The sequence below is a fragment of the Polypterus senegalus genome, chromosome 3 (assembly GCF_016835505.1).
Source record: "Polypterus senegalus isolate Bchr_013 chromosome 3, ASM1683550v1, whole genome shotgun sequence".
NCBI lineage: Eukaryota > Metazoa > Chordata > Cladistia > Polypteriformes > Polypteridae > Polypterus > Polypterus senegalus.
The window spans coordinates 122,848,395-122,866,668 of record NC_053156.1 but is presented as its reverse complement, the minus strand read 5'-3'; the positions used below and the strand labels follow the sequence as shown (position 1 = coordinate 122,866,668).

The following is an 18,274-nucleotide window of genomic DNA, read 5'->3' as shown; positions in this document are numbered from 1 at the left end:
AGATAATTAGCAATGTTCTTTTCTGACATTTTATGGCCCAGCAGAGACCAAGCGACGCACTGTCAAGAACATTAATGTTTTACTTATTAGAATTAGATTTTTCCCCACACAGTTAGTGTTCATAATTTCAACAAAGCAGCACAAACAGTTGCATCAAAAGGCTGCATAACAGATTACTTAAACACCAGGTGGCCTTGCATAAAAAACGGAAACCTTGGACACAGCAAGAGTTTAATTTTACTTAAGCCATAATCACGTCTATTGATTCACAAATTAGAAATTCTGTCAAACACCAAAGGAGTTTCAGTGTAAAATACATATTTTATTATTAACTTCCTTTCTTTCAAGTTCAAATAACTTGAACGGTTCAAGGTTAGAGGTATTTGCTGGGTGTAAAGCACATATAAGCCTTTTATGTGATACATACTACTATAATTTCAGATAAAGTGACACAATACCAAAAGATACCCGGTTTCTGGAATGGCATGGCGGTACCATACTTAGTGTGGCTACCTCACAGCTTCACAGCATTTGGTTCAAATCCCTACTTTTTGTGTTGGTAATTGAATGTTCTTCCAATGTTTCCTTGCATTTTCTTTTTAACACACATATTAGGTTAATTATCAATCATTAATTAGCTCAGCGTGAGTGAATCTGCATTGTGGTGGACTGACATGCTGTCTAGGCCTGGATAATGATAGGTTCAGAGATGGATGTTAAGATGTTCCACCATTAGTCTTGTCCATGGAAAGACTTAATAAAGTGGTTCATTGAATACTGTGTGAGCCTAAGCAAGTCACCTGTTCCAACTACAGAGAAAATCAATGGAAACAACTGACCTATAGCTCTGTACCTTGAGAAGATGGTAAACATCTGCAATCATAAATCACCCTAAGAAGATGAAGTGGAACAGACCATAAGTGTATCGTCTATGAGAAGACACGAGCAGGGGGAGAAGTGCTTTTAGCAATAGATTTGCCCAGTATGTAGCATGAACAACACACTTCTAATGATATATGGGCTCACAAACCACTCACTGGACTTCATATTAGTCTCGGCTGGCAGGAAAGACATTATGAGCAAGCTGCAGAGAATGGCAGCTGTCAGTACAGTCTTCATTGAGAAGAAAATCTTCCATGTGATGAGCAGTGTTATTAGCTGTCAGTTGGTGATGTTCAGTTAAAATGCTGACTGCTATAAGGTCTTCAAAAAGTCACTGTAGAAGGATAAATAAGCCAGAAAATGATGCTTCATGTATTCTCTAGTGAGACGGCTCAACTAGACGGCTTTCATTTTTGTTTCACTGTAAATGGAATTTAGCATTTGTTTATTTTATGCTGACAACCCATTAGATGTCCAGTAAGTAAGTGAAATGTGTAGCAGTTTATTTGTTCTTGGAAATACCTTATGGTCTTGTTAATGTAAGAACGAGCCATTCCGCATTAAAAGGCAAGAAACATTTCTTCAAGCTAATGCCAGTGGGCAGGGCTGCTACATGGCATAAGCAAACAAAGCAACTCTTGGCTCAGTGGCCTTTGGGTGTCTCCCTATCCATGCATATACCACAGTGGCAGTGATGTTTCACTGATTGCTTCAGTCCAGAAATGGATAAACTGCCAGAAAGCTACCTATGGATCGAAACCAATGAAAAAAAAAAGTTTCCCATTCACATTATACTTAATTTCCATTTCCCTCCTCCTCTTCAACTTTATTCTTTTCCACTCACAACATGGCAGCCTAAAGCTGCCACTGCTTTGGCTTTTTCTCCTTCCCCCTGTCACCAGCGTTCTCTGCAACTCCCTCTTGTCTTCTCAGATGCCCACTGCTTTCTAGTCTCTAGCTTCAGCCCTTACCTTGCCCCCTCAATCGGGCCAACTGCTTCTCTCCCATCTATCTGCAGGGATGTGCATGCAACTAAAATATAAAATGACCCCTCTTTTTGAAATGTATCACATTCTCTTTTTTTTCTTCTTCTCATCCTCTCTTCTTTAAGTAAATCGATCATTCTTTATTGCTGATTGGCTGAAGGTGAGTGATAGTCTGACCATGGAGGTTTGAGGGCAGACTGAGTGACCATAGACTATTAACAAAGACACACCCTTGTTTATATTGAGATAATCCCTTGCTGCTTTTAATGGCTGCTGCTCCCCATTAAGTGCTTTTAATAAATTTCTTCTCTTTCATCTTTTCATGACCATTGGACAAAATATGCTGACATGCAGAGTCCACTTTGTAATGTTGCTGGGAAAGGCACAGTGATGCATTGAATACTCATGTCACCTCACAGCTCCAGGGTCCTGGATTCAAGTTCTAAGCATGGTCGCTGGCTTTGTTGAGTTTGCATTTCACTATCAGCTTCTGCTTCCGATAGTCTGGTCTTTTCACTCATCCCTAAAAATATATATGTTAAGGTTAACAAATGCATAAATTAAATGGATACATTGTCAAGCCTGGTCTTCATCCGATATGGCCACAGGCATATTCATTTGGGTGACTGGTGGTGTCAGTAAGCACAGAGACACACTGGTGTTCTGTCCATTGCTGTTTCTTGTCTTGTATTTGATTCTGTTGGGGTAGGCTGATGCCCTTCAACCTCATCAGCAATTGGACTAAGCAGCTTTGAGAATGCTAAAGTTTTAAGTCTCTGAGATTAGATCACTTTTTTTATTCAATACAACCTGTTCTTAAACTCTCTGTGCATTTTATGTTGTCTGAAATACTTCAGATAATTGGAAAAAATCATTAGTAAGAATGATTTTTCAGTAAGGCAATTCCATGCTTTGCAGACAGATGCATCATCTCATTTTTTGTTTCTATTTACACATCTAATGAATCGGACCCGATATGCACGATTTGGCTTAGAAACTAATCAGCACATTGTCATCTCATAACAGGGTTAAGTTTTGAGTCCTTCCAGCTGTTTTAGCTCCAGACCATCCTCAAGAAACTGTGACACACAGACACACAAAGACAGACACACATCCATCATCAAGATATTGATGTTTTCAGTATCCGAGGACCCTGAAACGTTGAGATCCGTCAAAAACTGGAGATCAAAATTTCGCTCCTCCCCTATAGACGATACGTTATGGTGGGGGCAAAAAGAAGGACTTGAACCAGCTCATCCTAGTCTGTTAGCTGTAACTAAGTGCAAGATTCATGTTCCTGGAGATGATCACTGACCTCTGCCTATCTAGACAGGTTTTTAAAGCTATAGAACCTTTTTAAATGGCCAAAGCAGATGCTGATCTGTTTAGCTAGTTTTCTCGTCTTTTTCCTCCAATTGCTGTGTTGTTTCTTGTATCAAAAAAAAGTGCAATTTATACAATTTCTTCTATAACCAGATGTACAGCCTTCATGGGTGCTGCTGTCAATCACCAGTCTAATTCTAATACAGGATGTATGGGCTATCCTCATGCCCGCACAATTAGACTAGACAAAAAGTGGCAACACAACATTTTTTTATGTTGGGGCACTACAAAGTATATAAAGAACAATAGAAAAATGTTATTTAAATTGTCAAAATTAATTAGTGAATTAAAACTTAGCTAATATTATGTTGGTTGGCTGATTCATTTCTGACTAAGAAGATCAATATTTACTTGAATTGTTTACACACATTTTTTATAGTTGAGGTACCCACATGATCAGTGACTCATTCACGGTCACACGGTGAGTCAGAAGTGGAGACCTTCAAGCTGAAGATCCAAAGCTAATACACCACACTGCCTGCTGCTACCATAACCACCGGATGCAGTAAGTCATGATGACAGGCTGCTGAGCACAAAACGGTAAAACTAAAATGGTTTCCTCTGTTGCTATAGTAGGGTGGGTTGGCTTGTTGGTTAGGGCTGTTGCATTACAGCTCCACATCTCTAGGTTCAAAACTCAGCTTGCATGATTCTGGGTGTTCTTGTTTCCTCCTTACAAGGTGCAGGTTAGGTTGACTGTCGACTCTAAATCAGAGTGTGTAGGCCCTGTTCAGGGTTGGTTCCTGCCTTGTGTTTGATGCTGCTGCAATAGCCCAAAAACTGATTGGCAAAAAAGTGGACTTTTATAGTGAACACTATCAGAGACAAATTAGTAAAAAGACTAAAGTCCTCCCTTATTATCTGACCAGTGGAGCTAGTGTCAGAGGATGGTGTTTGTAGAGTTTCTGTGATGAAGCTTTGCTTCAGTAGGCTTTCCTCTAATGCACACGGAAATTATGATGACATTGATCCTGCAGTGCACAGTGAGTCACACCACAGCAGCGCGTCAACTCTTAATTCATCTTAGGCTGTTTTTTGAGAGGTTTTCTTTCTTCATTTTTCCATGTAATGCTGAAGAGGTAGGTACAAATTTTAACATAATAAAAGCCCATTGTAATCCTTGTAAAAGAAATTTAGCATCCTGTGTGAAACAGGCAGAACATGGAGGAATATGAGGTAATTTTCATGAAAATGTTATCTAAATGGTGTTAACACAGACATGTAACTAGAAAATAAAGGTTCTCACCTCTCATAAGTTAGCACTATAGATTTAGAAAAAATCTGGAACCAAAAGAAATATTTTTAATGTATTGTGCCATTCATTCATTTCCTGACCTTGTTTATTACAAAATATGGTCACAGTGGCCAATACCAGCAAAGTTGGACCAAAGACTAAAAAAAATCCTGGGTGCGATGCCTCTGGCACAAACCTGAATGGGGCAGATTTTGGAGCTGGCAATCCAGGTAACCATAGAGAGTGGATTACGTTTGAAAACTTGCAGAAAATCACAGAAAAGATTTACATTCCACAGAGAATATGACTGCAGACAGACAGCGTGCCACTATGAAACCCATCTTTAGTAAAGCCTGAGGTTTCAGGTGCCTCACACTTGGTTACTGCCCACTGTCTGCTTCATCCTTTGACAGGTAGAGGCATTAAGGTATTTAAATGTGTTTTATTTTAAATTGTCCAAGTTATTATACCCATTCAGGGGCAATAATATGTTTCAAATATATTCTAAATATATACTAGCTGTGTAAGCCTGTGCTGTAAAAAGCATGGGGTCCTAAAAAGTATTGAAATCGTCAGAAAAAAAATTTAAATGCAAAGATGCCAGGTAATTGGAAGGATCCACTTTGGGAATCTCTCTCCTATGAGGTTTTGTGTTGCCAAACTGCTCACATCGTTTGTGCATTAGCGGCTAAGCAACTGTCTTTCTTTGGAGGTTTCGCTTTGTTGACGTACTCGCCTTGCTTGTGTGTCCTCGGAGATGGAGCCCTTACCCCGAATCTACCTCTTATTTCTGGGCACAGACACACACACACTTCCATGTGTAGATGTTTATATATATATATATATATAAATATATATATATATATATATATATATATATATATATATATATATATATATATATATATATATATATATATATATATATAAATATTGTCACACACGTGCGCATGGGAGGCAGCTAAAGGGCTTGAGTAAGGGCAGTTCCAAAGCATGCCGGGATGTGGCAGAGTGCACTGACTCTATTTCTCCCTTTCTTGTACACCATTCTCGGGAGATCCCGCCTGGCTCTTTTGACGTCACTTCTGGGACCGAGCCTATGGAAGAAGATCTTGCCGGCCCCTGTGATGTCATGTCCAGACTAGAAACAAAGGCTGAAGACCATGAGCCTGATCCATATGATCTCACTTCCTGTCTTCCCCTAAAAACCTACACCTTTTCCCTAGTCCCTCAGTTCTGTATTGGACTCGGTCTTGTGCACAGCAGTGCTATCATTTAAAAAGACGATTTGCAGCCAGGAAACCAAATTATACGGGTGGCTGCCCCAAATCTTGCTATGTCTCATTGTGGCTTTTGTGACTATATATATATATATATATATATATATATATATATATATATATATATATATATATATATATATATATATATATATATACAGTATAAATACTAGCAGGAGTATCGGGAATCTACTGTATAACCGGTGAATTTCAAAAATGAAAGAAACAGAGCATAGAAATAGAACAAACAGTTTTGTGATTCATAGTTTATTGTAAGTTTCCTCACTCTGGATTCTGTCTGCTGTGGCGTTTCAGACGCCCTTGAAATTGATTTTCGTGTGGCATCTGAAGTGGACCTTCCATTTCTATGTCTTTTTTTCGGTGACATGGGTATATTAGCGAAAATCAGGACAATTATAATGTGTTACATGGTATTACGTATGGAATAAGCACCACAGTGAGATGAATTTATGTTATTTACAATACGTCGGAAAGCAAACAAACAGCACCAGTCAGTCAGAAAGAGCAACACTGAAATCATACTGTGAGTTGGAAAGCAAGCAAATAGCACCACAAATACGGAAAGCCAGTGAGAAAGAGTAGCACTGAAACTGTACTGGGAAAAATGGCGGAGAGGGGTGCTCTGTTTCTAGGGAGTGTCTGTGTCGAACCGTGATGCCATCTAACAGACGTTGGTGATGGTAACTACAGAGAGAAGTGATATACAACCAGTGCTGCTTTTGGGGAAAATGGTGGGGGAAGGATGCTATCTTTTTAAGGCGAGTCTCTGTTCAAATGTGCTTACATATAACGGACGTTGGTGAAAGAAATACAGCACTATCAGTGCTTGTGGGAGTGTGACGTGTGGAAACATGGGTGTGTCAGTTGGCTTTCTGGGTCGTTCACGTTTTACATCCATATGGCAGTTCCCCTTCACCCGATCAAAGCAGTCGGCCTTCTTATACTTGGACACTTCCGCTATCTCTTGGCAAAGAAACATGGGTAAAAAGCGATGTACAGAGACCAAAGCTGCTGGTAGATGGCGCCGTGGTCAACGTCTGTTGCAACGTGTGGCCATCTTGTCGATGATAAGTACGGGGACATGTGCCGAACGTTGTGTTGGTGAAAAGGTGCCCTGTGGGTCACCACGGACATTTTTCCCAACAAAACATACCCCATGACCTTCTCCTGGTCACAAAGGAGCCCCATCCCGAGTCTGGTGCTGATTAGGAGCCCGGTGCAGATTTGTATGGCGGACAAACAAACATACATACATACATACACACATACATACATCGACTCTGCTTTATATATATATATATATATATATATATATATATATATATATATATATATATATATATATATATATATACAAATATAATATGGTCTGAAAACATGCCAAAATGACTATAAAGAAAGAAAACATCTTACTTGGCTGTCACAGTCCCAGTGAGGCATTATGCAGGTGAATTGCTCTTGGTACAAAAGAGCTCCATTAGTGTTTCTTGACACACTTTTGCTGAATAATTCATTTGCTAAAGGTCCTCAATGCGTCAGAGAGGATGTGGAGCATTGTTCATAATGGAACTCAGTTTTGCTTTAATTCTCTCCTTTGCTACTACTTCCAGAGGGGTCCACAATGCATCCCATAAGTGTTGTCCTTAATCACCATTGTCAATGTTATCACACTATTACTGATGTTTTGAACTTCCCATCCATTCATCCATTTACTTTTTAACCCTCTTTTCCAGTTCATGGTCATAGGCAGCTATCTCAGTAGCAATGGTTTCAAGGCAAGTAGCAAGTTGGATAGGATGCCAGTCAGTTGAAGTCACACACATTCAACCATCAGCCAATTCAGAGTTGCCAAATGAAAAAAATGTGATTTCTTAAAAAAAAAATCGAATAAAAATACTTAATGAAGATACAGAATGGTAAACTGAGTGAAAAAATCTGCAGATAACTGGTTCCACTGTGGTTTGAAAAAGGTGAGCTACTCTTTTAAATGTCTGTGCTTTTAAAATGTAGCAATTTAAAATGGCGATTTGGACAAAAATACTGCAAAGCCACAGTGGAAAGAGTAAGCACATCAGATCTCTCTCTTGGAATTGTAACACCTTTTCTCTCTGCCTTCCATGGTTTGCTGCATGTAACGACAGCTCTTGATCGATAGAACTACAATGCCATTAGATTAACAACAGCCATAATACAACAACACTTGGCACCCATTTCAATGATTTTTGCCAACAAACACTGACAGGACCATAATAAATAATAATTAGAGAACCCAACACCTGGAATTTTCTCCAAAGTTTTCTCATATCTAATAAATCTTTAATGATACAAACCAGAGTGTCCACTTTATTAAGTCCACCTGCCCTTCCCATGTAAATAAAATAATAAATAACCGTTCAGTCAGTAACTCCATGATCTGTGTGGCTAATCTTATTCTACCAAATATTTTGTCAGTGAGGAATGGTCCAAATATTTTTCAGAATTTTGCAGAAGTTCACCTATGCTGCAGGAAAATAACCAAACTGGGCCTCCTCAAAGCTGGCTACTGCTGTATTTTATGTCTTCTTTCACAGAGCTGTGTGACTCAAGTGTGCTGTTACTGATTTGAAGGGGACTATAAATGTGCCTGTAGTAGTGTTCACTAAATTCCTTCTTGTTCTTTTTCTCATTCAATGAAATGTGACTAACAAAAGTGATAAAATGAAACAGCTGTTCATGTGGCTGCCTCTCAATATACAGCATGCAGACATAACCATCAGATTTAATTGTTCCTCGGCCTCTTATTACAATGAGCTACTTTGACGTAGATGTGCTTGTGGGCGTCAGACAGGATGCTTGCAGAATCCCAGAAACAGCTTCCCCTGGGATTTTCATGCATTGCAGTTTTTGAGTTTACAGAAAATGACTTGATAAACAAAACAATATCCAGAGAGTGAAAATTCTGCTGGCTTAAAGAACAAGGACATAAGTGAGAATAGAATAACCTGGCTCATCTTGGCAAAGGGAGATGACAGAAGTACTTTGATAACAGCTCTTTACAACAATGCTGTGCAGAAGGACATCTGTGAACACAGAACATGTCAGAATCTGAGGCAGTGGAGATGCACATGACCATGGTGGGGCCTGCTCCTCTCCACTAAGAATAGGGAGATGAGGATACAGTGGAAACATAATCACCAAAACTGGACGACTGAACACTGCAACAATGTCACCTTGTTGAACAAATCTCAATTTCCACTGAGACATGCAAATGGCAGGGGTAGAATTTGGCAATGGACAAGTGACTGGAAGATCCATTCTGCCTGGTGTTGACAGTACAGGCTGGTGGTGACATTGTAATGGTGTGGGGAATGTTTAATGATACACATTTGGCCTCATAATATCAGCTGAGTGTCATGTGAAAATCACATTATACTTCAGCATAGTAGCGAACCATTTGCATCTCTTTATGGCCGCAGCCTATTCTTTTCAAATATATAGAACTACGGGCAAATGGAGTAAGTGACCAAGCTCTGTGGTAGAGAGTAGGACTTTCGGGACATTCAAAACTCAACTTGATTTTATTTTTTAAGAAATTTGGTGGATAGCATTGGCAAGTATTTTTGGGTGGAATGGATTGTTCTCATCAAACGTTTTTCTAATATTACAACTTACGTATATACGAATACTTACAGTTGGATATAATATGCCGATCACAAAACACATATCATCTCAGACTAGATCTTTGATCATGACAAGGACATCAGCTTACTCTTGGTCTCTGCACGGTCCCCAGATTGTTATGCAATGGAGCACCTTTGGTTGAGGAGTTTTCAGCAGGCATATGTGCCCGAAAGATCTGCAGGAAGTGCATGATACCGTTGAGTCAGTATTAGCTAAAATACTTAAGGAATGTTTCTAGCACCTTGGGCACCTTGTGAATCCATACCTTGAAGAATTCACATTGTTCTGGAGCCAAAAAGGGGTCCTACCTGATATTAGATTAGTGTACCTAAGAAAGACGCTAAAGAATGTTATCTTACTGTTTTTTGCGATTGGTTGGTAGTAGAGTGCCACAGTGCTTCGTACTCTTGAATTACAGACTTAGACATGTGGGTTCAAATTTCTAAACTTGCCCTGCGATAAGCAGCACCCCAATACAAGCTGTTTTTTCTTGGTGATGCTTAAATGGGCTTTGGTCACCTCCTGTAATAAAATATGGGGGTGTGGAAAACTACTAACTACTACTTTAGAGTAATAATACTTAAATGTTTCTAGCATTAATAGAGTTTGGCTGTTTCAAGGTTATTTGCAGAGTTACTGTGTGTGGAAGCATGACTTGCCGAGCATTTTCTCAGGTTTAGCTGATCATTCAAAAATTTACAACAGTGCTGCTTTACCAGATTGTTCATTGCAGAAAAATCCCTGAATGGATCTCTCATTTTAAGATCCTACCAACTGGCTTCAGCTGTCCTCAGCCTGCATGACACCTCCATAAAATATTTTGTCTTTCTCTCAGCATTATGATGGAGTCACCTTTCCTGTGAACATTTGATAAGAAGCGGCACAGGGGTTAGCATTGCTGCTTTACATGTCTACACTCTTACAAATAATGGTTCTTTAATGGCATTTTATGGTTCTTTACTGTGTTATATTATTCTTCATAGAGCTATGGCTTGATAAGGCACCATTTATTTCTGGGAAGGGTTCTTTGCATATGAAGTTGTTTCTTTGTGTTTCAAAAACCCCTAATATGTAGAAAAGAAAACTGAATGTATGGTAGGCAACCTAGCATGACACTAAGCGATTAAGAAAACCTGAACTTAGCCTGTGCTATTGTAAAATGATTACCCAGGGCTGTTTCTGAACATAGCTGGTCTAGGCAAGCACCTAGGGCGCCCTCTAGTTGTCAGGGCACATTACAGCAGCCCCATGTAGAGATTCCTATCTTTATTTTGTTTAGAAAAAATTGATGAAATGTTTATGTTGTGCACCTCACACACACCCTGCACACCACGATCTGTTGCCCAGAAATGACCCTGGGCGACATACAATTTTTCAAACAAGACCTACGAACATTCGGACTCAAAGCGAATGTTTAATTATATTGTTTTATATTATTATAGCATACTAGAAATGTTTGGTCTTAATGCGTGACGTCCAACAATAACACGAAAAACAACAGCGATGATGATGATGCCAGTAATAATAATCCTCAAACTGTAGCATAGAAGAGACAGACATTGTGAAATAAAATTAAACGATCAAAACGGCAACAGGACTGCAGCACTTCAGGTGCTGGTCTCCCAAATGGACATACATTAAAAGTTGTGTTAAAACTTAGCAAGTATTGTCCTCTGTTGCTCACCGTCATTTGTGAGATTCACTCTAGGCACGCTAAAGTAGTCCATTTTCTTTGGATAGCTAGATTGCATTATTTGCATACATGAGCATATGGAATATAGGAATTGTGGGCAAAGATTCCTATTTAACGATAATTATTATATTCTCAGTTCCACTGGATGTTGTCATTGTGCTAAGTTTTCAATTTATTTTATCAATTTAAATGACATGTGTATGTTATGGTAATGACTTAGTTAAAAAAAAAAGATTATAAGAATAGTGTTTCTTAAATTTATTTAGACAAACGATAAAAGCAATAAATAACAAATACTAAACAGCCCAATTCCTACTTATTTTCTGAAACGGCATTCCTCAAGAGTGTATTTTTCTGAGACAGATGTTGCTATAACTCGACATTCTCAAATTGTAAATTTGAGGTCCTAAATACTTCACTGTACCCAGTCCTGCTTCGCAGTCTCAATGTACAGATCTGGCAGTGATGATTCCTCTCAAAGCAAAGAAGGTGGCATGGTGCCATGCACAACTTTGCCTTGGGCAGCAAAAATCCTAGAACTGGGTCTGTGATGACCCATTGGTCTTTCACAAGTCTGTTACCATCTAATCATGGTGATTTACTTTACGGATTCCTGTTATGGATCTAAATAAATAAGGATTCTATCTGAAACCTTCAGGTGGATGGGTCTTTTGGGAACTGAAAATGGTTCCCCTATGGCATCACACTGAAGAACCAGTCTGGCACCTTTCATTTTTAAGAGTGTAGTATCCTGGTGAGCATATCATTATGTCCATTACCTTTGTATGTTCTTCATATTTCTAAATGAGTTCTTCAACTGCATGCACCTAACCTCCTCCTCTACAACCACACCCTAAAGAGAAATGTTAGCTTGGTATCTCTTACTTTGCTCCACAGTTAGTGTGTGTGTGTCCCGAGATAGACTGGTGCTCTACCCACACTTGTAAAAATAAAGGTGCCAAAATGTTTTTTTTCAGAGAAATGCCTTAGGGGAACCATTTTTGCTTCCCTAAAGACTCACCCACATTAAGGTTCTGGAAAGATCCATTATTTATTTAGATCAGTAACAGGCTCCATAAACAGCCATGACAAAATGATAACAAATTTGTTAAACACCAGCACATTCCTGATTTTGAAAAGACTGCATATAATAACCCAGGCTAAGTTCAGGTTTTCTTAGCCTGCGATATCCTGTTTGTAGCTTACTACGCATTACAGATTTGTCATTTTTCCAAATATTAGGAACCTTTTCAAACCCCAAGACTGAGTTACATATACAAGGAACCCTTCACAGTTCTTTGTCATGGTTCTTATGAGAAACCACACCACACAATAAAGTTGCATTAAAGGAGTGTTATTTTTAAGAGTACACATGTTGTCTATTGCCTTGAACACCATGCTGCCAGATTAGGAACTGATCCCTAGCAACCCTGAGGCTGAAAATGTTTGTATGCTGAAAAAGACCCTCCATTAACTGCTGCAATCCTGCAAAACAGAACATCTGGAAAACTCACAGATGCATGCAAGTCACATAACAGTCGCCGTATAGTTCGGCCTTGGGCACTAAGAGAGCAAAGGAGATAAATTGAAATAAGTGGTTAGGCAAGTGGGGTTTGTAATTGATTGGTTAATACAGACAAAACGAGAAAGTAAACGTAAAAGTAGGCTGTGCTGCCAAGGACACGCGTGTTTTAATATCTTAGGCACACATACACACAGAAAAAAAGAAAAAGAAAAAACATTTACAATAACTGGAAAAGAGGAGGGGGTAAAGTTCAATAAACTGCTTTTAACGGGTAACTTTTGTGTTCGATACACACTTCAACTTTGCATTGCTTCATGTGGATGTATTAAGTGAAAAACAGAAGATGAAGGTGCTCAGCACTTTAAACCCTGGAGTGAATGCCATTACATTAATTTTGTCAGCATACATAATTTCTTTGATTAGTCAATTCTTTGTTTTTTAAATAGCATTTCCATTCTAGCCTCTGTTATATAACTGTTCTTATCTCATTTAGCAAACTTCAACTTTCATCTCAAAAGCCGAGGCACCAATAGCATTCCCTTCAGTCGTCACCAAGCGGAGATAAAGCCCCTCGTGACCCGCGCTCTTTCATCTGCTGGCTGGGCGCAAATTAGGTGGGATTTCAAAGAAGTCATGAGAGACCTCTAAGTGTGTGCGTGCGTGCGTGTCTTCGTGGGTGAACTCATATGTGTGTGCGTCCCTGTATGTACGCTTGGATATCTCTGCGTGCCGGAGTGTCTTCACTCGTGCGTGCGTGAGGATGTGTGTCTCCGTGTGTGTGTGCGTGTGTGTGTGCGCACAGATCAGTAATACTGCCAGATCTGCAAGACTCCCCACACAACAACTCTACACAGGAATAAGCATAAATATTAAGTGATTCAAGATTAATTAAAGCCGAAAGATGTTTGTATGTGAAAGGATTTAATAATACTTAATAACACGGGGCTTTTAGAAGAAACAAAATCTATAAATTTGAAGAGGCAGCGCCTCACAATACAAAATAAATAATTAAAATTCACCGCCTACGTATTTAATTCGGGGTTTTAGAAGCCTGGCCCGTTAATCAGGCCATTAATTTCTCTTAAGATTTTCAGATCCAACCGCACCCAGCATTTAAAAAACGGGATAGAACAAGTAAATATTATAGACGTCATGCACAACAGCAGTTAATCTGAACTAACGAAAAAAGCTGGATCCGTTATAATGATACAATTCGGAGCGCAAGTCTCCATTTGTTTAGATTTACGTGGAAAAATAATTTAAAGGCAGATATGATACAATTTCATCAGAGAGAATATGTGCTCGTCTTTCAGTGCCAGAACTGCACAGATACAGGCGTCTCCCGATACATTCGCATTGACAGAGGAACTTACATCTGTGGGCTTTGAGTCCTTCGAAAGACACCGGTTCATCGTAATATTCGTACTCCCAGACGTAATCCGAGTGCTCAGCTGCCAGACTAGAAGTTGTATTGGAAATCGGACCGTACTCTGACATCTCCAGTCAGCCAGGACAGCTGAAAATGAAAAACAGAGCCGCGGTGAGCAGCAATAAAAACCCAGCGATCATCCGGAGAACTCGAGAGTGCAGTGATCTGAGCCTCTTCTGGAAATCAATTAGATTTTATTTGCATTGCTTGGGATAGCGCATTCAAAACACAGAAACAAACTACCTATCTTGCGTACTGAAAGCTAAAGGTCTTTCATATGTCCCGTGTTTGTAAACAGAGAGACAGAGATGCCTATAGTGCTAAAATCAGGAAAGAAGTTTATAAATATAGAAGTTCGAAAAGTCTATTCATCGTTTTCAATTACTTCAGTGGTAGACGGAAAAAGGGTGAAAACGGAGTATAACACATCAGGGATCACTCACTCACTCACTATCTATCTATCTATCTATCTATCTATCTATCTATCTATCTATCTATCTATCTATCTATCTATCTATCTACCATTGATCATCCCGTATCTATTTCAGAATCAAACTATTTGTTGCTTACTATTGATATTTTGTAGTTGTTTTTTTTTATTGTCACCCTGTTACATCCTTCTGTCTGCACACTGAAAATCAAACTTTGGACACGACTCACCCTTGCGTTAACCTCGCAGATTCCCCTCTCTCAGGTCTCCTACCGCGCATCATCCGCGGGCAGTGCGGGCAGAGCAGAGCAGGACAGTGACGGCTCTCCTCATTCAGGCCGGTAGTCTCCTGCCTCCTGCTGCCTCCGCGCCTCACTGGTAGAGTAGCGCGCAGCTCTCCTTTTTATTAGTTCGTACCTGGAGCCTCAGAAGGGGAGGTGCGAGGGCTGACAGATGAAGAGCAAAGATGACACGAAGATCAAGAAAAAAACACGCTTCGTGACTAAATGACAATTCTAGGGATGCTCTTTCGTTAGGAAGGAACATTTTCAAGAAACCGAGATTGAACGTGTCCTTAACAGTAACACTAAAATAGGAATCTCTGTCGTTGTGATTCGATTATTAAGGAGTAAAGGATAATAAGTTAGGCCATGTTTTGACTTCTGCAAACAAAATTTAGCCATGCAAACAGTTAAAAAGGACCCATTCACTTTCAAATCTGTTTTCAAAGGCAGGATCGGGGCGAATGTCCAATACGGTGCCCACTCAGACGCACTACAACACCCACGCAATAAGATCCGCCAATTAGCCCAACACTCACATTGACGTCATGATAAATAGAACAACGCGTATTGCAAACCTAATGGACGTGTGTTGGTGTTTCAGTTGTTGATGTTTACACTCCGCCGAGGTACGGGCTAAACCTCCATGCATACTGTACAGCATTATACCTCACAGTAATGGCAACTATTCCGTGATGGATTTCAGGTGAATGCACAATTTCGAACTGTGTTTGCGTCAAAAGCTATTTAAAAACCCGCGGGGGTCCACATTGGGACGGTCGCCCACAGAGCTGCAGCTGAGCTGCTAGGTTGATTTGTTCTTCACCCGCTGAATCCTGGATTCCCCTGAGTAATGGCACCCACTGGCACTAAATTCAGATTTCTCACCTTTACTGAATACTGTTAACAGTACGCCTGGAATGGGGATTGCGGTGAATGTGACGCATGGTTAGGATCTCAATTTGGCCATATAAATATTCAAAATATTGTGTTCCCTTTCAGCTCAAATTGGGAAGCCCTGCATCCCTGTAGTCACATCGGAATTTAAACAGCTTTTTTTCTGCAAGGAAATTGTCTGTGAGCTTTAAATCCTTGTCCTGCATCATTGCTCCCATTGAAAGGCTAAGTCGCATAACAGGTATTCTAGGATTGTCTCAGACATGAGTTGAACCCCTGGGTAATGATGCAGCGTCACCGGATTTGTGGTGTGACTGTAATGCAAAAGACACTTTTAGGGAAGTCTTCAATTGCTTAGAAATTCACAAGGAGCATAACCAGTCTGTCTATTGTCATCCCCTGGTGTGTGCAGTACTAGGTTGTAAATATTAATAATAATAACACTACTAATAATGATACTACTACCAGCTATTAAGAAATAGATAAATGGTCTGTTTTTAGAACTCCAATACTGTAATAGTCTTAAATAGCTCAAGGGATGCCAGATGTCATTATGGGAGGCTCTTAAGCAAATTAATTCAGCACACTTACAGTATGAATGATCACAGATGGTTTTGGTTAAAATCAGAAGAACTTGTAAACACCACATGAAAGGTAGATGTATTTTTTATGTTCTGAAATGTCAACAGTATTTCAATCTGAGCTGAAATTTTCCAAGGGTAAAAGACAGAAACTAACAATGGCAGATACATCAGGAATCAATGCAGAGCACACTCACCCACACAGAAACACAGACTCATGCTGAACCAACTTAGAGGAGCCAATCAATGAATGATTTGTGGGTCTGTGGGGAGGGGGGTATTGGGGGATAACCTCAAGATGTGGAAGACCCTTCAACAAACAAGACACTTATACAAACCAGAGAACCCTGCACACAAGGCAAACAGTTCAAGTTTAAATTTCTTGTCACATACTTAAGAGTATGGTAAAATTTTCACTTGCATGTCTGAGTAACTTACAACATGTTACCACAGTGTCAGAATTACCAGAGAATCAATGAACAAGAAAACCACAGAGTTAGGTGAAGGTTTAAATGACAGGCACTCTGTTACAGTCAGCCATAAAAACAGGCAGTCACAAAAGTGTTCCTGTGGTCCCATTAACTGAATCTGGCAGCTCATTCCAAATCACTAGATTAACGGAGAGTTTTCTTGACTCCCATCCTTTACTGTGCTGTATTTCACAAATGAACACATTCCATAGATTTACTTAAACTTATTAAAATGCAGTAGTAGATGGTCAATCGATAGCCCGTAACCTAACATGCTGCTGCTTTGTATGTCTAAGGGCTGGTTTAGGGCCGATTTATACTTCACGCTCAGAACGCGTACGTGCCCGCATCATGGCTGCCAGCGTTCATTTCACGCGTCCTCTGAGCAGGTCCTCAGAAATTAATGCGACGCGTGCGCGAGTTGCAGTACCAGCAAAAAGTTGGGGGGCGCAGTGTGCTAAAAGTCGGAACGTGACGTCAGAGTCTCTGTTTACTATCTACATGTGACAGCAAGCCTCTATGGAGATCCTTCGGGGATCGATGTGCGCGCTTTGCTGTTTGATGAATGGTTCAAACTGGTGAAGCAAAATGCCGACATACAGATTCATTCGTGGTGCTTTTATATTCAAGCGTCGCATATTTCCGATCGTAATGACACGATACATTTTAAAAGTCTCACATACCATCTTTTGTGCCGTCTATTTTTTATTTTTTTACTTTACCTGCTGTCAGGTCCAAGAAGCTCGTAGCGATTAAAAACTGGGATGACGTTTACGATGGTCTGCTTTAATAATAAAGTAAACTACGAGGTTAAGGTGGACATTTCGAGATTAAAGCCGAAATTTCCACTTTAATCACAAAATACTTGTTTTCACCGTGTCCTTTATTTTTTTCTCAGTGGCTCAAATATAAGCTATACATTATGTTGCTGTTGTTAAGTTGCAAAAATAAAAAAGACGGCACAAAAGATGGTATGTGAGACTTTTAAAATGTATTACGATCGGGAATATGCGACGCTTGAATATAAAAGCACCACAAATGCATCTGTATGTCGGCGTTTTGCTTCACCACATCGAAGCATTCATCCTGTAGGATCTGTAGAGAGGCTTTCTGTCACAAGTAGATAGTACCCGAACATAATGACGCGATACATTTTAAAAGTCTCATATACCATCTTTTGTGTCGTGTTTTTTATTTTTTTATTTTTGCAACTTAACAACAGCAACATAATGTATAGCATTATATTTGAACCACTGAGAAAAAAATAAAGGACACGGTGAAAACAAGTATTTTGTGATTAAAGTGGAAATTTCGGCTTTAATCTCGAAATGTCCACTTTAACCTCGTAGTTTACTTTATCATTAAAGCAGACCGTCGTAAACATCATCCCAGTTTTTAATCGCTACGAGCTTCTTGGATCTGACAGCAGCGGCAAGCAGCAATAGATCGCCACACAGAACAAATTAAATGTATGATATTCCAACTCTCTGCACATTTAGAATCTTTAGATGTATACTTGATA

General features: G+C 39.6%; 1 protein-coding gene across 1 annotated transcript in view; it reads right to left on the bottom strand.

The window, feature by feature from the left end:
• LOC120525510 (melanocortin-2 receptor accessory protein 2-like) overlaps positions 1 to 15,236 on the bottom strand; it is a 70,512-nt gene extending 55,276 nt beyond the window's left edge. The window contains exons 1-2 of the mRNA XM_039747869.1: positions 14,754 to 15,236; positions 14,038 to 14,180 (exon numbers count right to left, since the gene is read on the bottom strand). Of these exons, the coding sequence (XP_039603803.1) occupies positions 14,038 to 14,161 (124 nt within the window). The 5' untranslated portion in view covers positions 14,162 to 14,180; positions 14,754 to 15,236. The remainder of the gene's footprint in view (positions 1 to 14,037; positions 14,181 to 14,753) is intronic.
• Positions 15,237 to 18,274: the final 3,038 nt, after the last annotated feature.